Raw genomic sequence first — 14,425 nt, forward strand, 5'->3', positions numbered from 1 at the left:
TGATGAATCCGCATCCGCACTCACTATACACTGTCTCAGGCTCCCATAGAAAAGAATGAGCTTCCGCAGCTCCGGAATTGATTTGTGGATTTCGCAATGTGTAAATAAAACGCAGCGTGCTCCATTTTAGCGCAGATTCTGCACTCACGCACGCAAATACATTTAATACAATATGCAGGTATTTTGCAGCAAAACTCCGCTTGCAGAATTTGCGGCTGCCGTGTGCAGGAGGCCTAAGTGAGAGCACCTAAAGGGTACAAGAAGACTTAGGCCTCATGTTCACGGGGAAAATAAAATTTAAAATCCGCAGCGGATAACCCGCATGCGTGATCAGCACCTAAAATTTCCCATTGGAATGCACTGACAGACCCGCAGGTAGATAAATAGCTGCGTATGGTATTTTAAAGTGATTTAAAAATTTCATGCGCATGAAAAAAAAACCCGCAACATGCTCCATTTAAGTGCAGATCACGCATGCGGGAGCTCAGAGCTCATAGCTCAATTGATCTCCTGCATGAAAAAAAAAGGAATTTAAGCTCATCCGCAGTGCATCCGCAGCAGAAATCCGTGTTACATATCCGCAGACCACCGCCAAAATACGTGGTGAATGGAGGCAATAAAAAGTCTATGGACTTTCATACTTCCATTCACACTTGCGTTGGAGCTGCAAAGGACATCTGTATAATTCACAGCATGCTCTATTTCTCTGCATTTCATACGGAACCCTTCAAGGGCTGCGTCTTGAAACGCTGCCCTTTCGCAATGCTTGCGAATGGACAGCGTTCAATACAGAGCGAGGAATTAGAAAAAAAAAAGTCATACTGCGCATGTCCGTGCCGTCACAATCCCGGGCATGCGCAGTGCCTATCGCAGCCCATACGCAATCAATGCTGGCTTTCTGGCAGAGCATACGGGCTGCAATAAGTACAACGCTGCGAGATACTCACAGCACTGTACGCATACGCCTGTGTGAATGAGCCAGAAGGTGCCAAAGTAGTCGCCAAAAAGTTTACAATGCCATGCATGTAGAGTTTAGTGGGAGTAAGTGGTCATTTAGAATGACATATGGAACCAAGTGCCATCACAAGACAAAAATGGAGTAGGTGCAGTTTCAGATGACATTGCCATGAAACATATGCCAAGACTGACCATGACTCTTCTACCCCCCTTACAGAAGAGACCATAGTCCACGAATCATTACATTAGTATACCATCTAAAGTAGATCATACAAATCTCATATTAGAAATACCATGTTGTCTAGAAGGTAAGATGACTGCAGGATCAAACTACATACAATATTACATGGGTCTCAAACACAGCTGTGAACACAAACCTAAAAGACTCCTAATTAGTACTAATTGGACAGGTGCTTCAGTATCCTATTTTACAGGCTTTGGAACATTCTAAAAGAAATAGTCCCTCCTTTTAAAGCTTTTTTTTTTCAGTGGCTTCCGTTTAAGAAATAACCCTTGGGTTAAAATAAAGCAGCCGCTGAACTACAAAAAGGGCCAATTACTGTTTCCTGACTGCCGAACTGCATGAAAGTCACAAACAATGCTGCTAACCCAAGATGAGAAGATTACCCGAGTAATGGATACCTAAAGCTACTTGCTTTCCAGCAACAGAGAGCCCAAGTGTAGCCCATGACAAACAGAGTAAGTAAGGCCAATACATCATGTAGTGCTTACAATGAGCTCGGCTCCAAATATAGGATTCCAAGAAGACAAGCAATCAGTACGCACTTTATGCTATACAAATATAGATCCATGCTAACAAAGGTGGATTGTGCAAAACAGCAGACAATGTTCATTACTAGCGTGATGCATTTCGAGACGACACTTGACTGAAGAGCTCTTCTAAAGGAATACGGGGATAGAGACGCTGCTGGTAAAAAGCAATTTTCTTGGGGTCAGCTAATTGGGTCTTATTGAAAAAGAGGTGCTGCTATAATTATCTCTAAAAAAAAACAAAAAACTAAACGAATGGCGATGCAGCAGTCTTGTGACACAAGAGGTTAATAAACTACAGCTATACACTAACCTGACTGAGAAATTACCCCAACGTAAAGATTTTGTCGCAGCATTATTCCATTGTCGGGGTATGTTCAGACAAACAGGTTATGCAACTTGATGCAGTTTCGGGCCAATCACATGGTCTGGGAGCGTGATAAAAGGTGAAAACCAGTCTGTGAAGCTAACTTTGGCAGCACTATTATGTCTAAAAACTGCTTTATGTTGTTATTTTTGTATCTGGATAAAGATTAAGGAGTGAAGACGCCTCCAAGAGGCCATTGAGAGCCATTTATTCGAATAGAGGAGTTAAGCAAAGGCATCATCACAGGGCTACATACTGTCAATTGTCTTTTGTCATAATGAGGCTGAAAGTCAGCGGGATACTACAACCACGGGTCGAATTTGGAGATGGTGTTCAGCAGAATGAAATGTGCATCTTTGTAGTGGGACTGGAGCACCGAGACAAGCGTCACACAGATCGGTGCATCCAGCACCAAGCAGTAGCGGCTCCCCAGCTGATGACCTGCTGCGGAGTGTATGGACAGATTTGGATGCTCCAACAATAATAGTTTCTCGAAGACCAGCTGATGCAGATTTGCAGTCAAGCCATCTTTTGTGAAGACTAGACCTCACAAACTACCATAGTTGTGAATATTTGCAGTGGTGTTGCTCCAGAGCTAACTGTCAGGGTGTGGTGTTAAGTGACAAACAGATTCTGTCTCAGCAATGATGATCGCCAAAGGAGGATCTGGAGGCAACATGGCAACTGGGCTCATCTACCTTCCATTTTGGAGCAGCACACAGCTTGTCAACATGGAATCATAGTTTGGGGTGCCATCAGTAGCTGCAAACCATCACACTACCATATTTTCCAGCAGGATAATGCTTGGCCCCACATAGCAAATATTGTAGGTATCATGTTTCCTCGAAAAGAAGACCCTGTCTTCTATAAATTTTTGCCCCAAAAGAGGCGCTAGGTCGTCTTATACTTACCTAGCTGACACCGCCCATGTCTTCCCACTGGTCTCTGGAGCGCTTGCTTGCAGTCTACAGTCACTGGCAATTCCTAGTTCTGGGATTCATAAATCCCACCTCCAAGAAGCAATGGCTGTGATTGATTCTCGAGTGCTGCCAGCCAATCAATGCAGCGCTCGATGAAACAATGCGATGGTTGTGATTGGTTCATCAAGCGCTGCATTGATTGGTTCTTAAAGCGCTGCTCAGCCAATCAACAGCCATCGCGTTGTTGTGGAGGGATTTTTGAATTGGCTGAGCAGCATTCATCTCGGCGGCGGCTTCTCCTCACTCTGCAGCAGACATTGCTATCGCCGCCATCACATTGTTTCATCAAGCGCTGCATTGATTGGCTGGCAGCACCCGAGAACCAATCAGAGCCATTGCTTCCTGGAGGCGGGATTTATGAATCCCGGAACCAGGAAGTGATAATCTGTTGGCGGCTGAGGACTGCAAGCAAGCACCGGAGCTCCGGAGACCAGTGGAAGGACAGGGACCAGGGCTGCTAGGTAATCTATAGCTTTTTTTTATGTAATTCAGCTAGGCCTTATTTTTGGGGGTAGGGCTTATACTTCACCCTTTACCCCCCCCCCCCTACTTACTGATTATCCTGCTTATTGGACCACAGGAGAGGTGTAATTGTTTGAAATTAAAAGCGATTGTTCAGACCGTAAAGAGAACCCATCACATCCCTGCAGCACTATAAAGTAAGTTATGGTGCTGTTAAGGGACGTGACAGGGAGCTGGGTGATGTATTTTTTATACTCACCCGTTTCCTGGATCCAGCTGTGTCCCCCTTTGAAGTCCTGATGACGAAAATCAGACTCTTTTCAGAGTCCCGCGTGTGTGCTCCGCTTTACAAATCTATAGTGCATTGTAATTCGCATAATACGTTAAATGCCAAATTAAACTTTGCCACAGCTGTACCACCCACCATCAATACTACCATGCAGCAACTTGTACCCACTGTACAGTCTAACAGCCCTCCGTTGTGGTAGCGATAGGTCCAAACATAACTACAGTATGGATTCTTACAAAGGAGTAAAGAATTACTTCATCTGAGTGAAAGGAAACCCCCTAAAGGCTTCTATGTTTCTAGTTTCCACATACCTGTTCTTGTCAGTGGAATCCTGCTCTTCAGCCTCATCTGCACTGCAGGTGGCACTAGAGTCACTGTCTGTATTCGTCTTCCCCTCATGTTTGCTATGCTTCTTTTCCACTTTCTGTGCCACTTCTGAAGCCTCTCTTGGTGGCTCTTCAAGATTTTCCACAGCATTTTCACTATAGTCCTCTGTTTCTTCCTGCTTTATTTCACTTTTGTGTAGCTCCTCACATGATCTTCCTTCATCCTCCTCTTCCTTTTTGACTGTACTAGCTTCTGGATCATCTTTGGGTTCCTCCACATTACTAGTCCTTTCTGTAATTTCCTGAGATTGCTGCACAGTTGAGTCACCAGGATCAGCCGGCACCTCACTGTTTGTTTCCGCTACAGAGGTTCCTACTGGCTTGGCGTCATTGTCTTTGCTCTCTTTGGCTTCCTGTCTTGGCGATGGAACACTCTCCGTATCTGAACTGTTGTTGACTGCGGCTGAAGGAACAAAGCAAAGGCATCAGGAAGGGGATCGCCTAACACGCCTGCAGCACATCAATAAACATGGCAATACAGAAATCTATTATCGCTGGGGCTGCTGTGGGGAAAGGGGGTCAACACAGAAATCTAAAGTCTACTTATTTCAAGTCTACCTACTTAGATTGCTGCATGCTAGGATATAACTGCAACCAAAAACAAAATTGTGTATCCACACGTTAAGTCTGATTTAATTTTATTCTCTCACTGCATCTAAATGAGATTTATAGGGATTTTTTGTGACCACTTAGCCAATCATTGGCTTCAGCTATGATACTGCTATGCAGTTGACTGAGCGGTCATATATACAATATGAATGGAACATGACTGTTGCAGTGGGGAATGGGGCTCCTCAGCTGGACTCATGGGTAACATCTAAACAGTGAGTATTACGTTAGCCCAATCCCTGCCATACGATTTTTTTCTCACCGTCAGACAACCCCTTTAATGTATGAAAATGCAAGGTTATGCACTTTTCATGGATTTAAAAAATGGTGAGACATTTTTCTCTCGTATTCTCTTTTAGAAATAACTTATGATCTCAAAAGCAACACTAGTAATACTCACCTTACCAGTCCTGTGCTGCTCCTATGCCAACACATCCCTGGTCCCCAGCGGGTGTCTCCAGCAACGTCATGTCGACGTGATAGGTGACTGCTGCAGCCATTTACACTGGCCACAGCAGTGACCTTAGCAGAGTAGACCCGTCCCCATTACAGCCAATGACTGGCTGCAGCAGTCCCGTGCCGAGACGCCACATCATCGCTGGTAACTGGTAAACCGAAACAGTCGGGGGTGAGGGAAGTGTGGGCAGGGCATTAGAAATATTACTGCATTTGGTAATTTTAGATTATAGTTAGCTCTTTGTAAAGGATTACAATGCTTTAAAATATCAAAAAATACTAGGTAACACAGACATAGAAAAAGGCTTATGGATATTAGCAAATAAGGTAAACTTGCAAGTATTGCCAGGCAGCTGCTTCGAAGGCTAATACCAACATGAGATGCAGTATAGGGACAGATGCACATTCTTCAGACATGCTATGGGTTTTCCTTTTAGAAGTCAGTAATTTGACTGCACACGTGCTATTGTGTGGTTTTAATGCATAATGAAGACATAGCAGTGTTGCAGTGTGTAGAGGCGGGTGGCCAAAGTTTTTCAAGAAACAAATTTATGAAAAAAACACAAAAATAAACTCAAAAAAGTAATTTGTGATTGCCTAAAGAGGATAAGTATTTAATTTCCTTATCGGGTCCCTCTGTGTCAGACCAGACACTTCCCCCTGTGTTCGGACAAGGTGTCACGTGGTATTGTGGGTGGCTGATGTCGGGGAAGTAATAGGTGAGGGATGAGCTGTCGGCCTATTATAAGTAAGCAAGCTCTCCTTCCATCACTGCATTAGCGGGACTCAGAAAGAAATTTAAAGTCCTTTTATGTGGCCCGATGATCAGACACATGAATATACCCCAAAAAGGTCTGCTGGTTGGCCGTACATTTTCCCAGAGATATGCTGCTGAACAATGCATCGTGTATGGGACGACCGCTCTTCGTAACAATCTCTAGTCCTCAAGCTACAGATCATTCGGCCATGTACACAGCATTAACAATCACCATGCTCATTGTTTGTTGGTGCTAGTTATCATGGGCAAATAACCCCCCCCCCCCCCCCCAAGGCCTTGTTCACATAGAATTTAGCTGCAAATTCAAACATGAATTTCCTGCCAAAATCCGCACCATTTTATTAATGCTCTGAAAGTCATGTGCAGATTGTAATATTCATGCTGTAGAAAAAAGCACTGCCATTTCAATTCTTGGCACATAAACCGTGTCAGGCTACTGTAAGTGGATCTGGCCCATTGACAGAGCCTGCATCAAAATCTGCAGGAGAACTGCAAGGCTCAACCTCAAGATTTCTGCCATGGATTACATGGTCAGATCAACATTGGGTAAATTTGATATGGATCTGACAGGTTACAGCCCGTGTGAATAAAGCCTTAGGCTGGATTCCCACAAGGCGGAATTGTCACAGAATTTCAATGCGGACCTTCTGCACAGAAATTCCACCAGCAATCTTTATCCTGGCATAAAGCAGCAACGTGGATGAGATTCACAAAAATCTCGTTCATACTCTGTGGAGAAGCCATCGCGGCCATGCTGCGATGAAACGGACATGCCGTGCGGAATTCAAAGAGAAGGAGAGATGGCCGCAGCACAATGCAGGCAGTGAAGCCGCTTCAAAACCCTGTGCCGATTGGTGTGCGTTTTGAAGCTGCATTTCTGCTGTGGAAATCTCACAGCATTTCCGTACGGTCCCGCTGCGGTCATTGCACGAGATTTCCGCCCAGTGTGACCGCAGCCTTAGCACGGAACAAAAGACCATGACATGCTGGTGACTATTCTATGATGTGTAAACATATCACTACAGTGATTATTTTGAATGCAGAAGTAAACCATAACCAGAGGGTATGTACCGCTACCACATCCAGACGGAAAGAAAGTTTCAACAGCATAGAAAGTTTTTTTGGACTGTAGGACCTATAAGTACTCTAGGATGTTGCAATATTTTAGACATTAACCCCTTGAGTAGCAGGTTTCCTACCACCCTGTCGTGCCCACCAGGGCAGGTTTTTTAAAATGGTCTAATCATTGAATTTCAACTAGTTTTGCAGTTGCATCTCAAGAGCCATAACTTTTTCATTTTTCCATTGACATGGCCATATAAGGGCTTGTTTTTTGCGGGACAAGTTGTGATTTTTTAAACAGGGGGGAGGAAAAAAAGAAATGGGGAAAAAAGAAAAAAAGGGGCCATGTCATTAAGGGGTTAAATAATGTATTAACTTCCTTCTCTGGGTCATTACGACGCATGGATACCACATGTGTGATTGTATTTTTGATTTTTTACAAAGTAAAGGGAGACAAGTGTTTTTTTTATTTTTTTTTGTCCCTTTAGGGGACATCCACAGGGACCCATCAGGACCCCTGATCACATTCCAGGGGTCCGATGGTGACAGCCCTTTACATGCTGCAGTGACAGCCCTTTACATGCTGCAGTCACATAGACTGCAGCATGTAAAGGGTTAACACAGCAGAGATCGGAGGTTTTCTCCGATCTCTGCTGTAAGAGCTAGTACCTAGCTGTCCTCTGACAGCTAACAACCAGCTCTCCCTGCCACAGAGACCATCGGCTTGCTTCTGACAAGCCGATGGTCTCTATGGCAACTTGTAAACAAAGCAGGACATTGCCGACATGTCGGCAATATCTTCTGCTGGTTTTTCAAAGCCCTTGCACTGCTCTGTGTGGGTCTGTGCAGGCAGAGCACAATGTCACAGCTTGTGGCATTGTGCTCTGCAGCTCCCATAGTGATACATAGCCCGGAAATCTTCCGGGCTATGTCACTATGAGCAGTGGAGCTCGTCCCGGAAAATTTCCGGGCGTGCCACTCAAGGGGTTAATTCAAAGGGGGTTTTAATGCGTTTAGAAAGGGACAGTATTCTACGTTAATCTATACTACATCATTACAGAGGGATAGTTGATCCAGGAATTAAGGCAATTGCTACATACAGATATTTTGTAGCGCTACAGATCCAATTTCAACAATTGTGCAGCTACAGTGACAGCTGGAAGTGTTGCCAACTTTTCGCACAACAGCTGCTTGAAATGCTCATGAAGGGTGGATGATTATTATATATTCCTGTGGTCGGTCACGCTGCAGTTGAGCTGAAGTTGTTGCACTACAACATTTTTGTGCAGCAGAGTCCATTTGCTAATTTTGGAATCAGGAAAGACTTTTTTCCATTATGCGAGGACAATATAACAGGTGAAGTCCAAGCACTGAAGGTGCTTTCACACAGAACTATTTATTTTTTCTGCTGGATCATTCAAATTTAAACAATAATCAGCCAATGATTGAACAAACAATAATTTGCTTCCTTATCGTTCATTTCATGTGAGCGAATGAGCAAACTGTCATTCCTTGCTTGTTCACTGGGGCAAACGATTATCGCTACGTGTGAACGTGCCCTAACTATCTTTCAAGGTTACTAACCATGCGGCTATATCCAATTATATTTGATAAAAGATGTTTTTGAAGGTTTTTCATGTAAAGTGCAACTGTAATGACTGCAACTGTAGCTGAAGTGAGCAAGTGGGAAAGCTGGTCCATCTTTGCACCGCTAAGTTAAATTCTATGAAACACATCTGACAGTAATTCACATAATATGATATCTGTGCATATAGGGATCAGTTCACATCGGCATTACACTTTTGTTTAGAACGGAAGTCACAGCACTGTGCCAGATACATCCTGCGGGGGCAACTGGTGATACCTGACAGACCCCACTGACCTACAATGGGGTCTCTCAGATCCAACTGGGGTGTCAGTAGTATTCTTTGCTGTCCAAACAACAGAGTCTGCTATAGAGGCTAAGAACAAAAGATCTGATGCGGATCTAAACATTCCTTCTTAGGGCTTCCAAACACTATTTTTTTTCTTAAATGCTGCATTTTTTTAACCCGAATGTCAATGGGACTTTCTAATGTTAAAAATGCATCACACAAAAAACGCAAAGCACAAACTTGCGATGCGTTTTTAACATTAGAAAGCCCCATAGACGTGTGTGGGAGCCCTCAGACGTTGCTAAGGCAATCCGTATGAAGATACACCTGTATCACACATCAGAAAAGACCAAAGTAAGCCTGGAGAGTAAGGCCTCCTGTCCATTGGCGAGTTGTCATTACGTTACCCGCAGCTATAATCTGGCCGTGGATAACGCAGTGAACGCTTTCCATAAGCTTACTATGGAAAGCGCAGCCCGACATCCACAAGCGGAGTATCATAGCGATTCTCCTCTCACGGAATTCAAATCGCGGCATGCTGTAATTTTTCTATTAGATAGGCTCACCGTGGAGACCTGTCAGTTCTCCCCCGGCTCCCCTGCTAGCGATATTCCACCTCGGCCGTGGACAGGCAGCCTAAGAACTGCAGACAATCAAGTTTACTTAAAAGCTTTAATCCATACAAAAAGAAATGAGAGCAACAAACATTACAAAGACTTACTGTCTCCTTCTTCTGCCATTTCTTCTTCATTACCACTAATCCCTGATGCCTCCATCTCTTCATCCTCTGCAGCAGGTGTGTACTGGACCTCCTCCTCCATTTGCGCTGCTTTTTTCTTTTTGCGCCTGTTGTTGCGCTCCTTCTCCTAGAAGAAATAAGTCAATTAATAGTAAGTCTGTCAAAATATTGTATACCTGAAATAAGATGCTATGGAAGCTATACAGAAAACGTAGTAAGACTGACGTTTTATACACAACTGATGTGTTATGGAGTAAGATGTATTACATTTAGTAAGAGGCACATGCCTCGGAGACTTCTGTACACGAGAAATTGAAATATACCTCTGCAATGACCTGGCATAGATTAGCACTATACTCTATGCCAATTTTTGGCATAAATACATAATAAATCTCTGAGGGTAGAAGCACTTTACACCACCGGGTATTGGGTTCTGTCCACATTAGGGGGTACAATCTAGATTCAAGGTTTGACTGAAATTAAACAAAAAAAATTCACAGATTTTAGAGCAAATAAAGGCATGTGACATAAGTAGTGACTTCTCCTTGCCAGAAAACTGGCATAAATCAATTGTTAAAACTTCCCCTAAGATTTCACAAACACAACCCATGGAGTTAAAAAAATAAAAAATCAACAACATGCGGAACTCTTATGGTATGTGAACTTGCACAAAATGTTGGCAGCGAATTCGTGGTAAAACCCATCTCCACGCAGATATCCTGTGGATTTCACCCTATGATAAGTGTAAAGATCTGTGACAAGACGCGCCATGCTGCAGATTTAACATACACACTGCAAGTCATCATCCGTCCAGATTTAGTGTTTTGTGTTGAGGTTATGTATTGGTTAAAAGCTCATCCACTTCGCTGCTGAAGGAATATGCTGCAGATTTTCTGTCCACAAAGCTGGACGAAAAGTGCATCTGCCCCATGTGAACATGTCTTTACTGTAATACATGGGAGAGAATTAACTAGCAGTTTCTGCCACTTTTCTGGCAAAGATTGCCAATTTTGGCACAGTAGTTTTTTTTTGTCAAAATTTGCATCTTTTCCCTTTGTTCTCCACTTCTGATAAGTGTTGAGAAAAGGTGCGAGGCGTAGCGGGAGGAGGCATGGCCTCAGATTATAAACGTATGCCAGAAACTGGAGGAAATCAGAGGAGATATTCATGCCGGCTCGCAGTTGGCATAGATTTTAGATAAGCAGATCTTTGGGTCATCCATGTGCCACAAATTTATTAACAGCCTATCGGGTTCTATTGCATTTGTTGCCCTTCACACCAGCACACATTTTTCCTACACGGTTATAAAAAACACACCTAATTAAATCTCCATCAGTTATTTACTTTATTGTAGCGGCAAATGTCCGGTGAGGCCAAGGTAAGAGACCATCTGGGGCGCCTCTTTGCCATGGGTGAGGAGGCACCATTTTATCAATAAATAGAGTTTATTACAAACACTTAACTTTCTATACATGGAGTGCTTTGATCAGTGATGGAAGCGCTCATCGTTACAGGAGTCCCAGGGAGTAGTGAGCGTGGTTTGGGTTGCTCACAGCCCCCTGCTGGTCCTCCTCTGCACCAGGTTCCAACACTGCCCACGTCAGGAAGTAGTGTGTGGCAGCATCAGGAGGTGGCACACAGCCTGCAGCAGAGGAGGACCCAAAGGGCCGGAAAGGCAGGAGCAGTGGCAACACCAGCACCCATATCAGGAACAGAGCACTGGCAGCAACGCCTAGACAGGAGCAGAGGTTAAAATTCAGGGGACTGGGGCTATATTGCTATATTCATTATGGGGTCTCTTAATCATCAGTCTGATCTCGCCTGGGGTGTCTTAATTATGGGGTCAGGTCTGTGCTATGTATTAATTTTAGAGTTGGATTTGGGGTCTGTATTAATGACAGTGTCAGATCTGGGGGTCTGTTTTAACTATGGAGTTTGATTGGGAGTCTATGTTAATTAAGGGGTCTGATCGGGGGTCTATGTTCATTATAGTGTCATATAAAGGGCCTGTATTTGTAGGGTCTGATCTGGGAGCCAGTGCAAAACCTGAAACAGAGTCTTCCCCACTACCATATGTCATTTATAATTCTGTTTTCTTTTGTGGCACAGGGGCCTTTGGGCGTCATTAGGCTCCAGAGCTCAGGTACGACTGCTACTTCTGCATCTACTATAGCTATACGCCTGGCCAAAGATGTTTCAGCAGCAGACTCTGTAGTTTTCAGGTGAAGTCACTAGGATGAACTAATCCAAATTTTAGAAGAAAATTAAAGTGAGTCACCAAATTAAACATTTATTCTGCCTATATCTGGTTTTAAGAGGCGTTTTAATCTTTCATTAGAGTGTAAAGTGATTAATTGATTCCAGCGGTTGCGTGGGAACAATTTGCCTAGTCTGCCTAGGGCACCAGATCACCTTGTCTTGGCCCTGATGTTACTAGCAACAAATGGGAGGAAATACACCTGGGTGGGCAAATTACAGTAGCTCTTAGGGGCCAGGTAAACTGCTCCGCGAGCCAATATGATTATTAAGTGGTTTGGCAAGGATGTCCACAGACAGCAATGTAGTTGAAGAAGGTGCCAGTAGCCAATGCGCTTTTGGAATTTGCAACCTGGCTCCTAACATTTGTGGGAGTTCCATACGACTAAATAAATATTCACATGGGGGACAATTCCAGGCTGGTAAGAACTTTTATATGTAAAATTGAGTTACCATATATGACTCAATAGGATAACATGATAAAGCTATCTTGTGTGAATGTTCAGCCTCTTCATCTCATCTTATTCAGCACACGTCACAGTTGGGTATTTGGATTTGACAGAAGGCAAATCTACATACAGCATTTACAAGGCTTCTTATAAGCATAAGAGGTCTAGCAAAATATGAGCAACTCGGTAGACATGCTGGCATTAGTAGTGTTTCAAGCAAAGAAGGCCATACACATGCAATATTTGTTGACAGTCATTTTTCTTTTCTTCACCATACATACACACTTGGCTGGCAAGAAGAGTGTCCGGTATATAGAAACCCAACATGCTGAACCCTTCTCCCCACCAAAATCTGCCCCCATGGTAGGGTCAGAGTGCCCTCACACACCTTGAACCACTTATCTCTGTATGGCCAGCCTAGCTAGCATGAAGTCTGCAGTAATGAAACTTTAATTTCCCCCCATGACAACATTTCCAGATAAGTTCAAAAACTGATCTAAGGAGTATTTTTTAGAATTTGATTCAGTGTCTCCATACAAAACGCTGAGGGCTCGTTCACACCAGCGTCAGGGCTCCCTGTCTCTTCTGTACCTGCTTTGGAGCAGAAGATGGAATTAACAGTTTTCCTTTTTTCCTATTTATTTCAATCGATTTAAAAACAAAAAAAGGAAAGCAAACAGAAAGCTTTCAGATTGCTTCCTTTCTGGTAGATTTCTGTTAATTAATGGAACATTGCTGTAGACTGCGCTATTTGTTCTGTTAAAAAGAGGGAAACCTAATGGAACGGAAGCAAACAAAGCTTTCCATTTGCTTTCGGCTTTTTTTCCTAAAACTCATTGAAATCAATTGGAAAACACGCTTAATTCTGTTTTAATTCTGTTTCTCTGCTCCAAAAAAGGAACAGAGAGATGGTAAGCTGTAGTGCAGATGTGAACAAGCCGTAAATATTCAAGACTCATGGAGGAAGTCTGCGAGTCCTGCTCCCCCACCCTCATGGACTGACTGATCATTCTGTTCGAGCTGGCATGCAATCCCTTTATATGCGGAGATTGTAAGCAACGACGCTAAGCGACAAAGCAGGAAACTGAAAAACAAAATAAAACGTCAGACCGTGTGAGATACGCTGTCATAGGCAGTGAAAAACCGCTGCAATACGCGCCGTTACGCTGGCTTACGCAGCGTTTCACAACTCGCTTGTGTGATCCCAGCTTTAGGCTGGTCTCACACGACTGGATTTGAATTGCGGAATCCACGATTGTCACCTGCGCGCACAATCCACGGTATTCCGCACACATTACAAAAATAGTTGAGCAGATAGTGATTCCGATTTTCAATTTTTGTGTGGACACCGCATAGACGGTTTCCATTGAAGTCAATGGAAGCCGCCCGTCCAGCGGTCATCCGCAGTACAGAAATGAGATGTATGCGAGGTCAGAGATGGGGTCCCACATACAGAATCCGATCCATCTGTGTGAGACCGGCTATAACTTTTATTAAAAGTGTTTAAAATAGCATGGACTGAGCAGATAACTTCAAAAACATCAACAGCAATACTAAAGAATATACTATCTATGCATTAATGACCCTCAAATAGTCAAACAAAACCCCACCTAGGGGATCAGAGCAGTAGGTGTACACACCTAAGCTGTGGGGTGGGGCATATAGCAGAATCAAAAAATGTCAGTTGTGGCTATTCAAAGTGCTAACGACCAGTTGTCTGAGTGTATGAGTGAGTGCTTCTCATGCTCTGCCCCTAATCATGTGACTGTGCCGTCATCACAGGTCCTGCAGCATAAAATATGCAAAGCCTGACAGTAGCCGTGTGCTCACAGGACCTGTGATGTCACCATCATGTGATCATTTACCTGGGCTCTGACTTCCACCCCTGATCACAGGATGCTGAAAACATCACAAGTGCTTCACTTTATTAAAAACCAGCCTTCCCTGACAGGACCTGTGATGATGTCACCGTTATGTGATCAGTCACCTG

At 43.7% G+C, this 14,425-nt stretch overlaps 1 protein-coding gene across 17 annotated transcripts in view; it reads right to left on the reverse strand.

The window, feature by feature from the left end:
• NCOR2 (nuclear receptor corepressor 2) overlaps positions 1-14,425 on the reverse strand; it is a 364,680-nt gene that overhangs the window by 61,577 nt on the left and 288,678 nt on the right. For all 17 annotated transcript variants that reach the window (XM_066603378.1, XM_066603367.1, XM_066603368.1 and 14 more), the window contains 2 exons: positions 9,713-9,857; positions 4,138-4,615 (listed from right to left, as the gene is read on the reverse strand). In XM_066603378.1, coding sequence (XP_066459475.1) covers positions 4,138-4,615; positions 9,713-9,857 — 623 coding nt within the window. The remainder of the gene's footprint in view (positions 1-4,137; positions 4,616-9,712; positions 9,858-14,425) is intronic.

Source organism: Eleutherodactylus coqui, chromosome 5 (genome assembly GCF_035609145.1).
Source record: "Eleutherodactylus coqui strain aEleCoq1 chromosome 5, aEleCoq1.hap1, whole genome shotgun sequence".
Classification (NCBI taxonomy): Eukaryota; Metazoa; Chordata; class Amphibia; order Anura; family Eleutherodactylidae; genus Eleutherodactylus; species Eleutherodactylus coqui.